This window comes from Triticum urartu, chromosome 6, assembly GCF_003073215.2.
Source record: "Triticum urartu cultivar G1812 chromosome 6, Tu2.1, whole genome shotgun sequence".
Classification (NCBI taxonomy): domain Eukaryota; kingdom Viridiplantae; phylum Streptophyta; class Magnoliopsida; order Poales; family Poaceae; genus Triticum; species Triticum urartu.
The window spans coordinates 167,637,965-167,659,101 of record NC_053027.1 but is presented as its reverse complement, the minus strand read 5'-3'; the positions used below and the strand labels follow the sequence as shown (position 1 = coordinate 167,659,101).

Below are 21,137 nucleotides of genomic sequence, written 5' to 3'. Positions count from 1 at the left end.
GATGAAATTCCCGTGTACCCTCAAGAACACTTCGCTTATCATAAGAGACCGTTTTGGCCTGTCCTTTGCCTCAAAAGGATTGGGCTACCTTGCTGTACTTTTGTTACCGTTACCGTTACTTGCTCGTTACAAATTATCTTGCTATCAAACTACTCGTTGCTTATAATTTCAGTGCTTGCACAGAATACCTTGCTGAAAACCACTTGTCATTTCCTTCTGCTCCTTGTTGGGTTCGACACTCTTACTTATCAAAAGGACTACGATTGATCCCATATACTTGTGGGTCATCACTACCCTCCCGTGGTAGCGGGGTCCATACGGAAATCTAAGGGATATTAAGACCTCCTTTTAATAGAGAACCGGAACAGAGCATTATCACTTAGTGAATACATGAACTTCTCATACTACGGTAATCATTGGAAAGAATCCCAATTATTGTCACCTTGGGGTATGAGGATCATAACATGTAATAGGTGCATACAACTTGTAAGATAGGATCAAGAACTCAAATATATTCATGAAAACATGGATGGTTCAGATCTGAAATCATGGCACTCGGGCCCTAGTGACAAGCATTAAGCATAGTAAAGTCATAACAACATCAATCCCAGAACATAGTGGATACTAGGGATCAAGCCCTAACAAATTGACTCGATTACATGACAAATCTCATCCAACTCCATCACCGTCCAGCAAGCCTATGAAGGAACTACTCACTCTCGGTGGCGAGCATCATGGAATTGTTGATGGAGGGTGGTTCATAATGACGATGACATCGAATCCCCCTCTTTGGAGCCCTGAACACACTCTAGATCAGCCCTCCCGATGAAGAACAGGAGGTGGCGATGGCTCCGTATCGTAAATTGTGATGAAATTTTCTCTCTGATTTTTTTCTTCACGAGACGGTACTTATAGCATTGGAATTAGTGCAACTGGAGGCTCAGGGGGTCATAAGTTCATAGGGCGCGCCCCCTAAACTTGTGGCTCCTGGGTGGCCCCCTCCGGTAGTTCTCTCCATCGATATTTTTTATATATTCTGGAAATAATCTCCATAATTTTTCAGCACAATCCGAGAACTTTTATTTCTGCACAAAAATAACACCATGACAATTCTGCTGAAAACAATGTCAGTCCGGGTTAGTTTCCTTCATATCATGCAAATTAGAGTCCAAAGCAAGAACAAAAGTGTTTGGAAAAGTAGATATGTTTGGGACGTATTAGAGTCTTCCCACGGAACAATTCATGTAAACCATCCCGCAAATGTTTTGCGGGACGCGTTTGCGGGATATGTTGCGTCGGAGGGCTCGTGGCCAGCAAATACAAATATAGGCAAATATTTTCATGTTCATCATCACAAGTGCATAAATATAGGCAAATATATATTGCGGAATAGTAAGACTATTCTGATCCTGAAATCAGAATAGCTTTTGAATCACAATCGACTCTATACAGGGCGCGTCGGAGACGTTCCCGAACTCCGGAACCCGCCGAGGAGAAAAAAGAAAAAGGCCACTGCACGCCCACTCGTTCGTCATCTCCGCCGATCCCCAACCTCCTCCTGATCTCCCCTGCAGTCACCGACGGGGCGCCGGCCCGGCTTCGGGCCACCGGCGCCGCACCACCTCCACCCGGTGCGCCGCCGTCCCGACTCCCAACCACCTCCACCCCGACACCAGTACCACCCCGTTGCCGACCCCGATTACTCCCGGCGCTGCCGCCCGCTTCTCCTTCCGGCGAGCCGCCGCCCCCGCCTCCACCCGGCGCGAGGCCGCCCCGCCTCCTTCCGACACCACCGTTCTACCTTCTACGGCCGTCGTGCCTCCCCAGGACCTCCACCCGCCGCCGCCGCAAGTCCCCATCGCCTCCGCCCGGCGCCGCCGCCACTGATCCCCATCGCCTCCGTTCATCGTCACCACGGCTCCCCAACACCACCACCCGAGCAACCGCTGCGGTCCTGGATCCCGCGTGTCGTCGCGAACCGTGGATCCCATGTGCCGCCTCCGAGCCATGGATCCCGCTCAGTTCAACTTCACCGAAGCCTCAAGTCCGATGGGTTGTGCGTGGGAGGTGGTGCTGCTCCGGCTAGGTACTCCGTCCACGAGCATGGCGCGTCGATGGCTGCCTCCTCCTGTTCCCTCCAACCCCGAGCGCGGCGTCTCCACGCTCCACTCGTCGGCGACCACCAGCCCATGTGCAGATTGGGCACTACCTGCAGGTGGAGGAGATGTCGACCTGCAGCAACAAGGGATCTCGACCTGCAGCTAGCCAAGCGTCGCCACAACAATCCACACCACCTACAGTCGGCACTGCACACCTGGGCCGTTCAACTTCGCCATATATCAGGTCGTTCAACTCCGCCCCTGCTCCTCGTGGATGACCTTCAGTCAACGATGGCTTCTCCTCGGTCCATGAACGAGGTTGCTCAGTGGCACGCACGAGCCGGGAAGGCTGCAGTTCGGCGGCGCGTACACATAGCTTGTCTTTGACCTGTGGCATCATCCTGCTGATTGGTGACCAACGGAGCTGGCCTGAGGCATGGTCTTGCTCGCCGACACTGGGCGCGACTCGGCTGGAAGGAAGAAGGAGCTCCATCCAGCCTATGAAGTTCGCCCGGTGAGCCTGTGCAGTCCAACGGCGCATGTGTGCTTGTGTCCGGTTCACGACCGTAGCGTGTGTGGTGCTCGCGTGCACACGACAGCCACATGCTGTGTTAACAGAAGCCAAGCTAGAAGCAGAATGCAATACCTTCATACGAGCGTGCACGCAAGACAGAGACAGAGAAGTTCAGGCAATGCAATGGTGCAACCGCGGCAGCATCGATGACAATGGTGTGGCGTTCTTGGTGTTCTCTCCCTCTACTGCCTTGCTTGTTGTGATGCCACCGCTTCTGCATGTTTGTACTAAGGCGACTACCCATCTGTCTTCACAAGTGCTTCTTGTTTGGCAATTTGGAGGAACTTGCCACTCTAAAAATCTAACTCTACATCGTCCTTGTTTTTGTTCTTCAGATGTTCAGGTAACTAGGTTGCTGACTATGTAAAGCTGCTCTTTTCTTCTTGAAGCATTAAAGTTGCTCTGGTTGTGCTAGTTAGTACAAAAGCATAATCTCGTAAAGTGCATAATGCTCATGCGCTTGGACACTGGGCATGGAATATTTTAGTGGTGTGTTCCTCTTATTCGTCCTTGATTCTAGATGTGTTCTGAACAGTGATATGAGAGTAAAAAAAGTTTATTTCATCGGCGCCACCGCTGCAGCATGACGTTCATCAATGCCACCTCTGGGTCGTTCAACTACACCGCCGCTGGAGGTTCACATATGTAGCGCCCCCGGATGCTCTGACGAGATTTGGGCCTCATAGTTTTGATTTCATACTTTCACTCATCGGCGCCCCCGCAATATGCTTGCACTACTATGCTACTACAAATCAGCAGGCCAAAAATTGAACTTCACCAAAAAACTAGAAAAAAAGATGAGTTGATGAAAAAAAAGGAGCATGTGGTTTCGTTCACCTAAAGTGCCAACATAAAAAGAATCGGTTTTGGTTCTCTGTAGTTATTTCCCCAAGCTTGAGGGAGCACCGACCATCCCCAAAAGTGTGTTTTTCTACAGTTTTTTTAGTTTACAGCGTGGTGAGAAATGAGAGATACAACATGTCTTTGTTGGTATGGCAACAAGCCGGGAGAATAACAAAAATATGTTTTTTTTTCTTGATCCATTGTTTCTGTACTTGGCTTATGAAAAAATGACTTGATGTACGTCCAGATATCCCTCGTTTGCAACAAATCGAGTAAATAATTATTTTTCAATTTTTCTTGAAGTTCAAATTGGTGAATCCAGGCCGTTCAAGTCCCTTATCTCCCTCGTTTCTAAAAATGGGATTTTGCCTGTTTTAAATTTGAAGTTATGAAAAGGATGATCCCCGTTTCTAAATAAACCTAGAAGGTCAAATTAAAATAAGGGAATGGTTCAATGTTTTTTGTTTCTTACAAAACTTGGATTTTTGCCATTAATGGAAAATAAAACAAGACGAACAAATTGAAAGATGAAGCAATTTAATGTTTATAAAAAATTCAGATTTTTTCTCATTACTAAAGAATAAAAACATGACATTCAAATTGAAAAACGAAGTAGTTCAACCTATATAAAAAACTCAAATTTTCCTCATTAATAAAGAAGTTCAATTTGAAAAAGCGGATCGGTTAAAAAATTATTACGAAACTCAGACTTTTCGCGTACATAAGAATAAAACAAAGAAGTCCACATTACGGAAAGGAAACAGGAAGAAGTTCGAACAGACATGCCCAGAAGTTCAACTTCTTCTTGAAGTGCATTTTTTGGAAACTCTGCTTTCACGATGAAGGCATCACAAATGATCTTGCCATTTTAAAAAATTCTTCAGAACGGCTTGGAATTAGAGAAAACTCTCTACATGAAAAGGTTTCACATTTTTGATAGCTTTCCAATGGTGTATCATTTGCCCCGTTCTGATAAATTATGCAAACATGACGACAAGAAAACATTTTTGGACATTTTCAAAATTAACTTCAAAACATTTAAAACTCAAATTCTTTTTGTTTCTGAGAAAAATAAAAGTATGAAGTTCAATTTCAAAAATAAATTTTACACTTACATCACATAGAACACGACTGACCAGAATAATTCGCGCGGAGAGACACAGTTGTGAAGATAGCCCAAAGGTCGGGTTCCTACATAGGAAAGTTCAGGTTGTGTAACTCAGCAAGTTCAGGATTTTTCCCGTTACTAAAAGAAATAAAACCACGAAGTTCAAATTAAAAATATGGAGAAGTTCGATGATTATAAAAACTTAGATTTTCCTCATATTAAAGAATGCAAACAAGAATTTCAAAAATGAAATAACAAGAAGTTCAACTTTTAAAAATAGAGCGCTTCAAAATTTCATAAAAAAGATTAAGAAAAAACCAGGAAGTCCATATTAAAAAGACGGAGAAGTTCGATGATTATAGAAAACTTCAAGAATAAAATAACAAGAAGTTCAACTTTTAAAAATAGAGCGCTTCAAAATTCATAAAAAAGGGATTAAGAAATTCAGATTAAAATTCAGATATTCTCACGTAACCGAGAGAAATTCAGATTGATAACTGCTAGAAATTCATGTACTACACGATGTGCATTTTGTATTAAAAAGGAATAACAAACAAAGACTAAAAGTTTTGTTGTTATAAGTTCTAGTCCTCAGTCGAAGAAAGTTAAAAAATATTGTGAGAGAGATTTGTACAAAAAGAATATCATTTGTATAACACTTACGAAATAGATGAGAAAATTACAAATGAAAAATATGTCACAGAAGTTCAACGTGAAAACAGCAGGAAGTTCGACTACTATAGTGAATGAATTTGAGATGAAAAACTTTTAAAATCGTCGCGAGTATGAAAAAATGATCAACACGGGAAAGTTGTGTGTTTACGTCAGCTTTCCATTGGCATATTCTTTGCTCAATTCCGGTGACTGGATGGAGAGATACGGGGAAAAAAGCATGTGAAAAACAGAATGAAGTTCAAGTAGACATGCCGAGAAGTTCAGGTTCTTCACGCGATGCATTTTCGAAGAATTTGTTTCGCGATAAAGGCAGAACGAATGATCTCTTCATTTTTGAAATTACTTGAAAACGGCTAGGAACCAGAGAAAACCATCAACATGAAAAAGTTTCGCATTTTCCTTAACTTTTCAACGGTATATTATTTGCCTCATTCCGATAAAGTTTGTAGAAATTATGGGGAAATATGTTTTTAGCCATTTTCAACATTGACTTAAAACAGTAAGGAATTTGGAGAAACAATATATAAGAAAAAGTTTTGCATTTCCTCAATATTTTCAACGCCATATCATTTGCTACATTCGGATGTACGGTTAAAAAATAAGCTCGAAAATACGAACTCGGTGCAACTTAGACCGTTTTATAGATCACTTTTAAACCGCTCAAAATTAAAAAAAAACTTTCAACATGAAAAAGTAGCGCATTTTCATAAGCTTTCCAACGCCATATCATTTGCTTCAATTAGATTAGCCGTTTAGAAATGACATCAAAAATACGAACTCAGTTGTTCGGTTTGCGAAATTTTACGGTTTTCCAAATTACTCTTTAGTCATAGGGAATTAGAGAAAACTTTCAACATGTGGAAGGAGCGGTTTTGCAGCAACTTTCCAACGCCATATTATTTGCCCCATTCCGATAGACGGTTTTAAAATGCGATCGAAAATATGATTCATGTTTTTTGTATGAAGAAAAAACGGTTTTCAAAACTGCTCTTAAACCGCTTACATTTTACCAAAAAATTAACTTGGGTCATGATACTGGTGTCCATAGCTTTCTAACAGTATATCGCGGGAGAGGTTTGTACAAAAAGAGTATCATTTGTGTAACACTAACGTAATGGATGAGAAAATTACAAAGAAAAATACGTCACAGAAGTTCAACGTGAAAACAGAACGAAGTTCAACTACTATAGTGAATGAATTTGAGATGAAAAACTTTTAAAATCATCGCGAGTATGAAAAAATGATCAACACGGGAAAGTTGCGTGTTTACAATAGCTTTCCATCGGTATATCACTTGGTCAATTCCAGTGAGTGGATGGAGAGCTACGAGCAGTGGATGAAGAGCTACGAGCAAGAAAAGCACGTGAAAAAACAGAGTGAAGTTCAGGTACACGTGCCGAGAAGTTCACGTTCTTCACGCGGTGCATTTTTGAAGAATCTGTTTCGCGATAAAGGCGGAACGAATGATCTTGTCATTTTCGCAATTACTTGAAAACGGCTGGGAATCGGAGAAAACCATCAACATGAAAAAGTTTTGCATTTTTCGTAGCTTTTCAACGATATATTATCTGCCCCATTCCGATAAAGTTTGTAGAAAATACGGCGAAAATAAGTTTTTAGCTATTTTCAAAACTGACTTAAAACCGTAAAGAATTGGGAGAAACAATATATACCAAAAAGTTTCGCATTTGCTCAAGCTTTCCAACGCCATATCATTTGCTGCATTCGGACGCACGGTTAAAAAATTAGCTCGAAAATACGAACTCGGTAGGACTTGGACCATTTTCTAAATTACTCTTAAACCATTCAAAATTAGAAAAAAAAACTTTTAAGATGAAAAAGTAGCGCATTTTCATAAGCTTTCCAACGCCATATCATATGCCTCAATTGGATTAGCCGTTTAGAAATGACATCGAAAATACGAACTCAGCTGTTCGGTTTACGAAATTTTACATTTTTTCAAAGTACTCTTTAACCATAGGGAACTAGAGAAAACTTTCAACATGTGGAAGGAGCAGTTTTGCAGCAGCTTTCCAACGCCATATTATATGCCTCATTCTGATAAACGGTTTAGAAATGCGATCGAAAATATGATTCACGTTTTGTGTGTGAAGAAAAACGGTTTTCAAAACTGCTCTTAAACCGCTTATATTTTGTCAAAAATTTAAGTTGGGTCATGATATTGGTGTCCATAGCTTTCCAACGGTATATCGCAAGCCCCGTTTGGGCAATGTTAGCGGAAGTTCAACCTAGTACAAAGGAAGTTCAACGTACTACCAGCGGGGCAGGTCAGGTTATGATCAGAATATTATTCTGATCCCATGATCAGAATAGTGTTTATGTGTGTGTGTGTGTGTGTGTGTGTATTCAGGCGCGTTACTCAGGTAGTTCAGGTTGTGATGAAAATATTATTCTGATCCCGTGATCACAACATGAGCTTCCCGAGTAACACGCCTGACCTTCCCCGTGTGCTAGGTTGAACTTCAGCTAAAAGGTGTCTAAATGGGGCTTGCTATATGACCCAAGTTAAATTTTTGGCAAAATATAAGTGGTTTAAGAGCAGTTTTGAAAACCGTTTTGTCTTTGTACAAAAAACGTGAATCGTATTTTCGATCACATTTTTAAACCATTTATCGGAATGAGGCAAATAATATGGCGTTGGAAAGCTGCTGCAAAACCGCTCCTTCCACATGTTGAAAGTTTTCTCTAATTCCCTACGGTTAAAGAGTAATTCGGAAAATCGTAGAATTTCGCAAACGGAACACCCGAGTTCGTATTTTCGATGTCATTTCTAAACAGCTAATCCAATTGAGGCAAATAATATGGCATTGGAAAGCTTATGAAAATGCGCTACTTTTTCATGTTAAAAGTTTTTCTAATTTTGAACGGTTTAAAAGTAATTTAGAAAACGGTACAAGTTCCACCGAGTTCGTATTTTCAAGCTAATTTTTAACCGTACGTCCAAATGCAGCAAATGATATGGCGTTGGAAAGCATGAAGAAATGCGAAACTTTTTTGTATATATTGTTTCTCCTAATTCATTACGGTTTTATGTCAGTTTTGAAAATGGCTAAAAACGTATTTTTGCCGTAATTTCTACAAACTTTATCGGAATGGGGCAAATAATATACCACTGAAAAGCTACGAAAAATGTGAAACTTTTTCATGTTGATGGTTTTCTCTGATTCCTAGCCGTTTTTAAGTAATTTCAAAAACAACGAGATCATTTGTTCTGCCTGTATCGCGAAACAAATTCTTCGAAAATGCACCGCGTGAAGAACCTGAACTTCTCGGCATTTCTACTTGAACTTCACTCTGTTTTGCACGTGTTTTTTTTGCTCGTAGATCTCCATCCACTTCTTGTAGCTCTCCATCCACTCACCGAAATTGAGCAAGTGATATCCCGATGGAAAGCTGTTGTAAACACGCAACTTTCCCGTGTTGATCATTTTTTCATACTCGCGACGATTTTAAAAGTTTTTCATCTGATATTCATTCAATGTAGTAGGTGAACTTCCTGTTGTTTTCACGTTGAACTTTTGTGACGTATTTTTCGTTTGTAATTTTCTCATTCATTCGTCAGTGTTACACAAATGATATTCTTTTTGTACAAACCTCTCTTACAATAACTTTTTTAACTTTCTCCGACCGAGTACTTGAACTTATAACAACAACAAAATTGGGCCTTAGCTTTTAATTCATTTTTCTCATATTAAACACACACCATGTAGTACATGAACTTTTTCCATTTTTATAATTTGAAATTTTGTTTTCTTTTTGAAATCAAATCGCTCCCAAATAATAACTGAACTTCTTCGTGGATTGAGAGAATTATTTTAAAACACAAAAATAATAATTCTTTTTTGTGTTTTTGAAGATGGAAATACAAGATGAACCTTTCTCGCAAGAATTTTTGAATTTTCCCGGATAGAGCACTTCAACTTCTGTCAACAAACCTTTTAAGCTTTTATTTTTCTATACTTTTATTTCTCACCTGAAATTCATTCCTTGCCGTACTTGAACTTCTCGTTGTTTTCAAAATGAACTTCTCTCACATTTTTGTGTATACGTTGAGTTACACAGAATTGAAGGTTGAACATCATTTTTTGCCATTTTAAAACATGTAATTGGAGATCGAATGACCTGCAGTATAAATTCTGAACCGTGCACGGAGGTGCACGTGAACTTCTTGCAACAAATCTGAGTTTTTTATATACTTCTAACTTCTCAGTTATTTCAAATTGAACTTCTTAGTCTCATTCATAGGGAAAAAAATATGTTTTCAAATAAGTATCAAACATTTTTTTAAAATTGAAACTCATACCTTTATTTTTCCTAGAAATGGAAAAAATTGAGTTTTCCGTAAACATCAAACTACTCCTTTTATTTTAATTTGAACCTTTTTAATTTTAATCTTTAGTAACGAAGAAAACGTGTGTTTTTTTTATAAATATTGAACTTCTCTTTTTTATATAATTTGGACTTCTTGGTTTATTTCTTTTAGCATCAAAATATCTCAGTTTTGTCATAAATATTGGACACCCTCCACAATATTTTTCTAATTAATTTTTCTAAACTATTTTTTGTTATTTTAATTTGAGCTTCCGTTGAGGAAACTTGTTGAACAGGAGGAACTTTTTGAACTTTCCTGGTATGTGCACTTGAACTTCTAGCAACAAAAAATTGGACTTCACATTTTTACTCATATTTTTCTCATACCATGCAGTACGTGAACTTTCGTCTGTTGTCAATTTGAACTTCTCCCTATTTTACTTTAGTAAAGGAAAAAATCTGAGTTTTTTATAGACATCAAAACCGCTCTAACTTTTTTTCAACTTCTTTTGTGTGCTTTTTAGAAATGTGAAGATTTGAAGTTCTTCATTTTATTTCTTTTAGTACCAAGAAAATGTGAGTTTTTATAAACAGCAAACTTCTCTATTTTTGAAATTTGGACTTCTTGGTTTTATTCTTAGAAAATATATAAATTTATTCTTACATCTTTTTTAGAAATGCACCTTTGTACTATATGCGAACTTCAACTTTTTTATACATGAACTTCAATGTGAATTTAAATTTATTTTAGAATTGGGGAAACTTCGTATTTAATAAACTTTTTTGAAATGTTATGTTATTTAATTTGACCTTTCTTGGATTTTTTAGAAACATGAAAAATATGTTTTGCAATAAAAATCAAAGTACCTTTTTTGAACCTCTTTGTTTTGATAAGCATCTTTCAATTTATGATTTTTGCTGAAGTTTTAGTGTTTGAACTTCTAGTGGCTTTTATATTGAACTTCTTTGAATTTTTGTGTTTGAGTCAGCAAATACACATTCATATTTTCATTAAACAAAGGAATGGCAGGACTGATGTTGTAAAAGTAGCAAGCACAATAGAGCACTAACATACACATTCATATTTCTCAATCTCTCACTCCCATATAATGCAAAAGATGCACACATTTCAACAAAATTTTAACTTTTGTTTACCAAAGCTACAAGAAGTAGCGATAGTACAACAAAACACAAATTCTTATATATTAATTGTTAATTCCCTTTTGCTCCAGTACAACAACGGCAACCTACTAGTGGAAGCGAGCTTTTTTCACAGAGCATGTAGTAACAACACCGAGGACAGTAAAGCATACAACAAAAACTCTACTCTCTCTCACTATTGACATAAATGACAGCGACCAAAAGCACAAAGAGATGCCGGACTCCGGGAAGGTTGACGAGCAACGGGATGGCACCTCCTGACCTCGGCATGGACCTTAGAATTTTGAAACACTCTGCAACATGGAGGAAGAAAGGCTCAGATCTGGAGGAAGAAGCCAGCGACACGATGAAGTTCAAATTTGCCGTGGGAAGAAAGTCAACGATAGCTACAGGGTGGGGGAACCGGCGACACGGCTAGAAGGCGGGCGTCGAGAAGGACCAGGTGAGGGAGGTCGAGCAACGCAGCGGGGTAGGTGGGTCACGCCAGTTGTGGGGCCCAAGGCGCCGACGGCGATGGTGGTTGGTGAAAGTCGAGTGCAGCCCGTCTGACCTCAACACTGGGGGTGATTGGTGCGGGTGGTCCGCGTCGGCGGTGGTGTGCAGGATGTGGTGGCCGCGACGCGCGCGGAGGTCCACTGCCGGGCGGCGCGGTGGTGGGATCCAAGGATAGCGGCCGGGGCGGCAGGTTGGGATCCAGGGTCGACGGCGGCATGCTGAGATCCAGGGCCGATGGCGCGTGGGGATCCAGGGTCGGCTGCGCATGGATCCAGGGCCGGTGGCGGGAGGAGCGCTGGGGTCGGGGGGCGCCGACGAGGTCGGAGTGGCCGGTGGCGGGAGGCGCGCTGAGGTCGGAGGACGGCGACGAGGCCGGACTGGCCGGCGACAGGACGTGTTATATATTCCTCACCCCAGCCTCTCTCCATACACCCTACGCACACCACAATTAAGCGCACCCAAAGAAAAAGGTCCTGGGAGGTAAAATTACAATTTGGAGGAACGAGCGTGTCCCTCTGAAACAACCGTAAGCAGAAGGCCTTGTGAGGTAATTTTACGAGATGAATGGAGGTGAGTTACATCGTGCATGTGACAAACCCATTCAGTTTTATTTTTCCATGCAACGTAGTCTTGGCTAGTTTGTTTTGCCTGCCATGTAATTTTACAGCGGACAAGCTACTTAAATTACCTCTGCCCATACGGGCTCTATGGCACTCCCTCTAAGTCAATTTTTCTGCTCAATCATCAATGAATTTCTTTGAACAAGGAAAGCTTCAAGTCAACTGCCAGAGAAATGACCATAGAGAGCGGATAGACTACGGAGAGCAAGATGAGATGCTTCTCCAGGTCGTTGTCCTGCACCCCGTCGTCGGCCAGCCGATTCGGCCGAGATGCTTCTCAGGTCATTGTTGTTTGCCGCCATCTTACGTCAGTCAGCACGTGCATTATGTTATCTTGCCAACCACCAACATAGCGACCTGACGAAGAAATATACTACTCCAGTCATTTTGCCAACCACCAATGTAGGAATTTTGAAGCCGACATAAGAACAAAATAAAGTTGGGAGACGATGTAAAACAAAGATGATCATCATACTCTAAAGAAAATGTCACCAATGCACCATCCATGATTCAATGTAAAAATACATTATATGCCATCTTGCATCTTGTTTTTTTTTTGAGAGAGAAAGTCGGCTTTATAGATTAATGAACAACATTACACAGAGTTTGCCGGATACAATCCGGAACAGAATGGAACACACAAAGACTAGAATAGTTCATACATGATTTAGCTAGCACATGAGCAGGAACATTCAAATTCCGACGAACATGCTTGAAGGACACTGAAGAGAAACTTTCAGACATAGACTTGATATCAGCCACCACCACTCCAACTGAAGAACGGTCACTCATAGGCGAGTTGATTCTTTGCACAAGTGAGAGACAGTCAGAGGCAAAGATAACATCTGAAACCTGTACATCATGCGCCAAAAGAACAGCACGTCGAAGAGCCATGGCCTCAGCCATTTCAGGTTCCAAGCTACCCTCAATCGGCTCGCTACAGGCCACCACGAATTGACCTCTGTCATCCCTGCCGACGACCCCAATGCCAGACTTATCCAGGCTCGAGAAAGTTGCAGCGTCTGAGTAGAACATGATGGTACCTGACGGCGGCGGAGACCAGTCGGAGCTGGAAGCATTGGTTTCACGCCTATGTTCAGATACTGGAAGGAAAAGATGCTGCGGGATAAGGGCGACATAAGCCTTGATCTTCTCAGCAGTACGTCGTGGATGGGGAGCCTTCGGACTGTTTCTCGCAAAGTTTCGAGCCTCCCAAATATGCCAGAGGGTCACAACTAGGACAGTACGCACCTGATCAGACGACCTTGCCAAGAAGTCAAAAATCCATTGCCTTGGAGACAGAAAAGTGCCACGGTGCAAGCTGAAATTATATTCCTCTTTGATGATATCCCACACGTCCCTGGCATGTGGGCAAAACAGCAGAGCATGCTCAACATATTCAGACCGAGCACAAAAGCAGCAGTGTTTAGAATTGGGTACCTGGCGGCGTTTAAGTTGTTCCCCAGATGGTAAACAATTGTGCGCAAAGCGCCATAAGACAACTTTCATCTTGCCCGGTGCTTTGATAGACCATAGCAGTCTCCAATCCTTTTCCTGGGAAGAAAAATTGGAACTCAAACCCTTTCCTTTTGAACTATGAGACTCCAGGAAGTGTGCAGACCGAGCCAAATTGTAGGCTGATCGCACCGTGTATTCCCCGAATCTTGTGAATGGCCGTCGAACAAAATCCTCACCATGCTTTTAGATAGGGATCTGAAGAATCTCGCATGCGACGTCATTCCGAAAGAAGGCACGCAGCGTTGCTTCATTCCAGGACCTGCTTTCCTCATACATAAGGCACTTAACTTTAGCATTGGCAGGAATAGGAGAGAGCGGCTGGAGAACACAAGGCGGAGATGAAGGGATCCAGTGGTCAGAAGTAATGTGAACCTGGCAGCCGTCCCCAATTCCCCATTGAACTCCCATCTTGAGCAGGTCACGGCCAGCAAGAATGCTGCGCCAAGTGGCAGAAGCTGAACGCGGAGCCGGTGCATTCCAGAAATCCGTGTGAGGGAAATATCGGCCTTTTAAGACACGAGCACACAAGGAGTCCGGAACAGTAAGTAGTCGCCACCCTTGTTTGCCTAGCATTGCCAAATTGAAGATGTGCAAATCCCGAAAACCCATCCCGCCAAAAGACTTGGGCGTTGTGAACCAATCCCATGATCTCCGGTGTATCTTCCTTTTCCCATCCTCTCTGCCCCACCACTCATCGGCAATAATTTGTCTGAACCTTCTGCAGATAGCCATAGGAAGTTCAAAGCAGCTCATGATGAAAGTAGGGATCGCCTGAATGATAGATTTCAGTAGTGTTTCTTTCCCTGCTCGCGAGACCGGTCGATCGGACCATCCATGAACACATCGCCAAGCCCTATCTGGCAAGAACTTGAAGATACTAGTAGGGGATTTACCAACCTCGGTAGGCATACCAAGGTAAGTGTCATTGAAGGCTTCGTTAGATATCCCAAGACTCGCCTTTACTGTTTGCTTAACAGTCTCCGAACAACCACGACCAAAGAGTAAAGAGGACTTGTCCTTGTTAATTAACTGACCAGAACCAGAGCAATATAGTTCCAGAGTGGTCTTCAGAGCAGCCACGCTACGAGCATCAGATCTAGCAAAGAAGATACTGTCATCGGCAAACAGGAGATGTGAGATAGGAGGACCGGAACGACCGTTCCTAATGCCATGTAGCTCGCCACAACTCTCCTTTTGGAGTAACAGACTTGACAGTCCTTCAGTGCAGAGCAGAAACAAATAGGGGCTGATAGGATCACCCTGACGAATTCCTCTCGATGGAGCAATAGGTGCAGTAAGCTCACCGTTAACCCTTACAGCATAGCGGACATTGGTTACACACCTCATCACTGAGTTGATCCATGCACGGTTAAAACCAAGTCTGGAGAGGCAACCATGAAGAAAACTCCACTCAACACGGTCATAGGCTTTTGTCATGTCAATCTTCAAGGCAAAGAAGGGTTGTTTAGCTCGCTGATGTCTGATGGTGTGAAGAGATTCAAAAGCAATAAGAGAGTTGTCAGTGATCAATCTTCCAGGCACGAAGGCACTTTGAAACTCAGAGATGACAACAGGGAGCAATAACTTCAAACGATTGGCCAAGACCTTCGAGGCAATCTTGTAAAGAACATTACATAGACTAATTGGACGGAAATTCTTCAGGTGCTTGGGTCGTGTCACTTTTTTTTGAGAGAGATGGGTCGTGTCACTTTAGGAATAAGGACGATCGCTGAGTCACAAAAACCCTCCGGAATTGAGCTTCCATCCAGAAAGCATCTCACGGCTCGACAAATCTCCTCTCCCAAGAAGTCCCAATGATTCTGATAGAAGAGGGTTGGAAAACCATCAGGTCCAGGAGCTTTAGTAGGACCCATCTGGAATAGAGCAGCCTTGATTTCCTTGTTAGTGTAGGGCTTACTCAAATCCTCATTCATCTCAGAAGAAATCTTTTGAGGGATAGCATCCAGGACTGCATCAGCTGCATCACAAGGTTCGGATGTGAAAAGTTTCTCATAGAATTGTTGCACCAAACCTTTAATCTCTCGTTGAGTATCACAAAAGGACCCATCATCACGGACCAGACGCTGGATTCTGTTGGTCCTCTTGCGGGCAGCAGCTCGAGCATGGAAGAACTCAGTGTTGCGATCCCCCTCACGCAACCAGTCCACCCTCGAACGTTGACGAGCCATGATTTCTTCTCTTTCAAATAACTCACATAATTGAGTCTTAATAGATCTTTCCTCAGCCAAAGATGAGTTCGTGACTGGCATAGACCGGATGGACTTAAGTCGTCGCTCCAGTCTATTGATCTGACGCCGGATAGAACCAAAAGTGTCACGACTCCAGGACTTAAGGGCCCCAGCGACATGATGAAGATTGTCCCATGTCGCCTGCAGAGAAGAATCACCACTCCGCCCCTCAGTCCAAGCACGTTCCAGCTGCTCTCTATAGTCGGCTGCCCGCAACCACATAGCCTCGAACTTAAAACCTTGCTGCACTGGCCGTTGTGTCCTCTGGGTGGGCTGCCCGGCAAGCTCGATCAAGATAGCATAATGATCAGACGAGGTGGTGATCACATGTTCAACAGCGCAAACATCATGCAACCTTACAAAATCTGAATTGGCCACTGCTCTATCAAGCCGGACTTTCACATGGCACTCCGGGTCTTGGCGATTACACCACGTAAACTTAGGCCCGGAGAAACCCAAATCCATCAACTCACAGTCCATGAGACAATCTCGAAAGGCTGAAATCTGAGCTTCAGATCTGTCCCGGGGACCACAATGCTCGTCCTAGGATAGAACCTCATTGAAATCCCCACATACAATCCAAGGACCTTGCCATTGAGCTTTCAAACGTTTCAGCAACTCCCAGAATTGTGGCCTATCCTCTCTCCTCGGTTCGCCGTACACAAAGGTAGCACGCCAAGTTGAGCCCGCCTCCGAAGTAACAAGAACATCAATACATCAAGCATTGCTCCCCTTGAGAGAAACATTAACAGACGCCGTCCAAAACAGAGCCAAACCACCACTCAGGCCGTCGGAATTAACGGCCAAACACCCGGTAAAACCTAGAGACCACATAAAGTTTCTGACACGTGAATCCCTCATCTTTGTCTCAGAGAGAAAGAGGAGGGTGGGGCGGTGAAGCTTCACTAACCAGCGAAGCTCGCCAACCGTCGAGTCCGACCCCAAGCCTCGACAGTTCCAGCATAACAGACTCATTGCATCTGGCGGTGCTGCTCCGCAGCCACCGCCGGATCCGCCGATCGGGTAGGAGAAGTCCTTTGTTTCTTATCTGACTCAATATCTCCAATCATTTCAAGTGGAGGAGCAGCTCCAACAGAATTGCCAGATAGAACAATAGCAAGCTGATTGATTTCAGAGCAAGTAGTACCTTCAGAGAGCTGACCAGGTGTGTCTTTAGCAGTTTTGCGTTTCTGTCCGGACATACCTTTCTTTGACTTAGAGACCGGGAACAATTCCTTGCCCGAGCCCCCAATCTTCCCTCGGCCACGACCACGGGCAGAACTGGCACGCCCCCTTCCACGGGATGAGCTACCACGGCCAGGACCACCCTTAGCTGGGGAGGAAACCTCTGTCTCATCGACCACATCATTCTTGGCAACATTATTGGCTTGACTGCTAGGATTAGAAATTCTAGTACCAGCAGTAAAGGTCTTCTGTCCCGAGGTTCTCTGAAAAAAGCCGGACGAGGAAGAAGCAAAACTGGACTTTGAGCCCCCCGACCGCTTTGGTTGATCATCAGGAACACACACTTTCATGGCAGCATAGGGGAGCTCTCCATTTTCATCACGGACGCCCGGAGTTGGGCACAACATCGACGAGTGACCTAACAGGCCACATGAAAAGCAGAAGAAAGGTAGTCGCTCGTACATGACTGAATATGTTTCGGTGCTCTTCGTTTTGGCAGATGTTACAGTAACATACCTTACCACTGGTTCCTGAACCAAAACCTCGGCCCGAACCCTCATGTAGGGGCCCCAACAGCGACCATCGGCATCCGACTCCACACGCACAATCTTGCCAATCGACTTTGCAAATTCCATACCAAGCTTGGATTTCATCAGTCTTGGAGGCAGGGCCATAATTCGTGCCCATATGGTCAGTCGATCAAAGATCATCTGAGTCGGTTGAATTTCAGCATCAAAATCCTTGAAAAGGACAGCATGGCGACCCACCATCCATGGCGAGCCTTCCAGAACACGAGCACGGTCTGCAGGGGTGGCGAACTCCGCCACAAACAGGTTATCTCCTGCTGGATGGAACAGCAAGCCTTGGGGATTTCCCCACGCCGGCCTCATTGCCGATGGGATGGTGTTGATGTGGAGGACGTTGGGGGAGAGCACCTTCCCCACCAGCGCACGACCCGGATCCACCTGATCCACCTCATCTTCATCATCCACCAAGACCGGTTGCGCCTCAATCGCCGTCAGACGGAGGCGCTCCATCATCTCCACCACACGAGGGGCAGAATCAGAACCAAACTCCCCGAGCACCGGGGCGGGGGTCGGCACCGGATCCCTTGTTGCAGGCGCGGGGGCGCGTCGATCCAAGGAGTCCAGGGTCCCAGCCTCTCCAGTAGCCGCCGCATCAAGGGTGGAATTCGAGCCTCGGTCTGCCATTGCCAAGGGTGGGTAGCGATGCACAGATCGCCCCTTAATCGCCCCGAACAAAACAGATCTAGGTCAACCCACCACAAGGTAGCGCGGCAAGGGAGATGGAGAGGGGAAGAAAGCAGCGAGAGAGCGACCGGAATCGCAGTCCCAGACGAAGAATCCTCCCAGGGAAATCAGTAGCGGGAGCACCTTGATGTCCTAGGGGAGGGGAACAGAGCAGGAACAGAGGAACGGACCCGCCCCTCGTCCATACCTCGGCAGAAGCTACATCCATCTTGTTTGGTACACCGGCAAGCAAGCAAAAATGTAAACGAAATCACACGGTGACCTTAGAACTATTCTAACAACATGATGCTCTACAAGTTAACGCCAGTTGCATTAATTTACACAACAAGATTAGGGCATTAGTCACTTGCTGTCAGCCGTGCAATGCTGGAGTAGCTCCTCTCTCTGTCTGCCATTGTGAGAGCTCCACGAATATTTGTAAACTATAGGGCCTCTCTCGCCGAGCTTCACCCTGTTTATAGGACACAAAAACAAAGTAAGCCTAACAATAAATCCAAATCCAGCTGCCATTCAAACTAATGTTGTAATTGCATAGAAATAAATACCGAGGATCATGAAATGCAATGATGTCAGAACAAGAAACGCAATTCACATGTAATTGGTATGTTTGAGCTGTGATACATGTGTACTGCAAACTGAATATTTCGCCAATCTTGATTATTACACATTCTGGGCGGCCATTTGGAAACTTATAAATTTGACATCTCCTGTCCTATCCTTGCTGGATACCGCTAGCTGTTTTCTAGCTTCATTTATCAAACTACCACATCGGCAATTGCTAGTACCAACGTACACACATAACACAAATACTTACTAATTACTGTGTGTACAAAATAACTAGATCACCCTTCATTTTTTTATAAGCTATGTTTGATCAAGAATGGGGATTAAACAGGGCACAGAACAAAAACGATGTTCAGTGAAATGACCATAGCATCCATAAATAAATATGGGAGAGAAAGAGAGTATAGAAACGAGGGAATACAAGAGAAAACATATCTAAAAGTAAAGTTACAAAAACTATATGCCTAATGTTTTAAATGAAAGGAGTATTTTCCTACAAATTGATTAGTACAGTTCTACTAGTTCCCATTATCCATTTGCTAATAAATTGATTAGCATTTTCCTACAAAAACTATCTGCAAAGGATGAATCCTTATTTCCTCCTACTTCTACTACTTCTCATTATCCATTTGCTAATTACTCCGCCGCCGTCGCTGCCGCTAATCATCGTTAATCTAGTCGATCCATATATTCTAGTACTACACCACGGTGCAACTTCCATCCACTATTTTTTCATCTCGCTACTACAGCATGCGACTGCCTAATTAACGGCTAGCCAGCAAATTTTACAGCATTGTGTGCTGTGGCCAAACATGTGGTCTGTATTCTGAATACTCCAGAAAAACTTTGTTAAGTTAAAACTATGGTATTGTGTGCCTACTGATTAAATTACTGTAATTTTTGATACTTTGTTTTTTCTGATACTTTGCTACCAAACATAGCCTAAGTTTTTTTCCCCCGAAATAGTCGCCAAAAAATCACCATCATATATATGAAATAGCCATTGTTTCCTGAAAATTGTTATCGCGACGAACTCAATTCTTTTGTTTGCTAGTTCTGAATTTGTTTTCTAGCATGCTTGTAGTCTATAACACTGAACACCATGATCATTAGCTTTTTAACTTCTTTTCGCACAACTTACCATCTAGTGAAATGATATGGTGCAATGCACGAATCTATGACGTAGTCCTGAAACCAGTAATTGGCTACCTATATGTCTAGAAAATGTAACCTGCACACGAAAGAACCTAAGCATGGATTTCATGATCTATATAACACACGTCTAACTCCACATAGCTTATCAATTTAGACCAGAACACAATCTACTACTGACAGAGAGGAACTAAATTGTTGGAATGAAAGGAGGAATAACTTATTCTTTACCCTGGGTTATTAATAGACTTTCTATATATATACCTCTACCCTAATAATAAAAGGGTTATTGCTTCTGCCCGTACGTCATATAATTAACCCCCAAAGTTGCTACAAATTACCGAGTATGCCACCTATAAGTCAGAAAAAACGTTTCGTTTTTTCCATCGCAGGTCGCTGCGCTAAATTTGGTTTATCAGCTAGCGAATCTCGCTTAACATCAGCAAAGATGTTGTAGCCTAGTGGCTAGAGCGCCACACATCTACCCAGGAGGTGCGGGTTTGAATCCAGTCGTCACCCCTTTTTAATTTTAATTTAGTTCTAGAAACTAAGAGAAACCACAAGGAGTACAAGACCTCTATATGAGGCAAACACGTTCCCTTTTTGCCAGTCATTATGTACCCTTGGCCTTTTAATGTGGGGGCTCGTGTACAAAGTTTTCTTTACCAGTTACTACACCCATGGTGTCAGGGCATGTTTTCTATGTGCCGCACTTCAACTAAAGTGTTTACCTCTTTTTAATTTTAATTTAGTTTTAGAAATTAAGAGAAACCACAAGGAGTACAAGACCTCTATATGAGGTAAACACGTTCCCTTTTTGCCCGTCATTATGTACCCTTGGCCTTTTAATGTGGGAGCTCATGTACAAAGTTTTCTTTACCAGTTACTACACCCATGGTGCCAGGGCATGTTTTCTATGTGCCGCACTTCAACTAAAAGTCATCTCAAATTAGAAAAGAATTTTTTTATTTCTGTAGCTGAACTCGCGAACCATGATTTATCCGGAAAAAAATATCATGCAACCTTGCAACCACAAAATATGAAGTTTTCCGTTTGTACTATCAAATATAAAAAAATTCTATGTTTATTGCAATCCTCAAGAGAAAAAGTTACTGCCCGAGTGCACTTCTCTACTGCAGATTTGAGTTTATTTTCTTAAAGTTCTATTAGTGTAACTCTTGATTTTTCAACCTATTTTTGTCACTCACTTAGAAATTTAGTTCATATTAAAGATATGCAAACTTTGTTCCCACATATCTCGGTAAAGATTAAATTCAGCTTGACTGCAAAT

The 21,137-nt window shown here is 42.9% G+C and overlaps 1 protein-coding gene across 2 annotated transcripts; it reads right to left on the bottom strand.

The window, feature by feature from the left end:
- Positions 1 to 12,659: 12,659 nt before the first annotated feature.
- Positions 12,660 to 18,070, bottom strand: LOC125517641. 2 transcript variants are annotated; one of them, XM_048682847.1, is made up of 3 exons: positions 13,602 to 18,070; positions 13,348 to 13,461; positions 12,660 to 13,267 (listed from the first exon to the last, which is right to left on the bottom strand). In XM_048682847.1, the coding sequence occupies exon 1, from the start codon at positions 18,068 to 18,070 to the stop codon at positions 16,646 to 16,648; it is 1,425 nt and encodes a 474-aa protein (XP_048538804.1). In that variant the 3' UTR covers positions 12,660 to 13,267; positions 13,348 to 13,461; positions 13,602 to 16,645. The 2 variants fall into 2 exon arrangements, with proteins under 2 accessions (XP_048538804.1, XP_048538803.1); XM_048682846.1 differs by having other exon boundaries at positions 12,660 to 13,461.
- Positions 18,071 to 21,137: the final 3,067 nt, after the last annotated feature.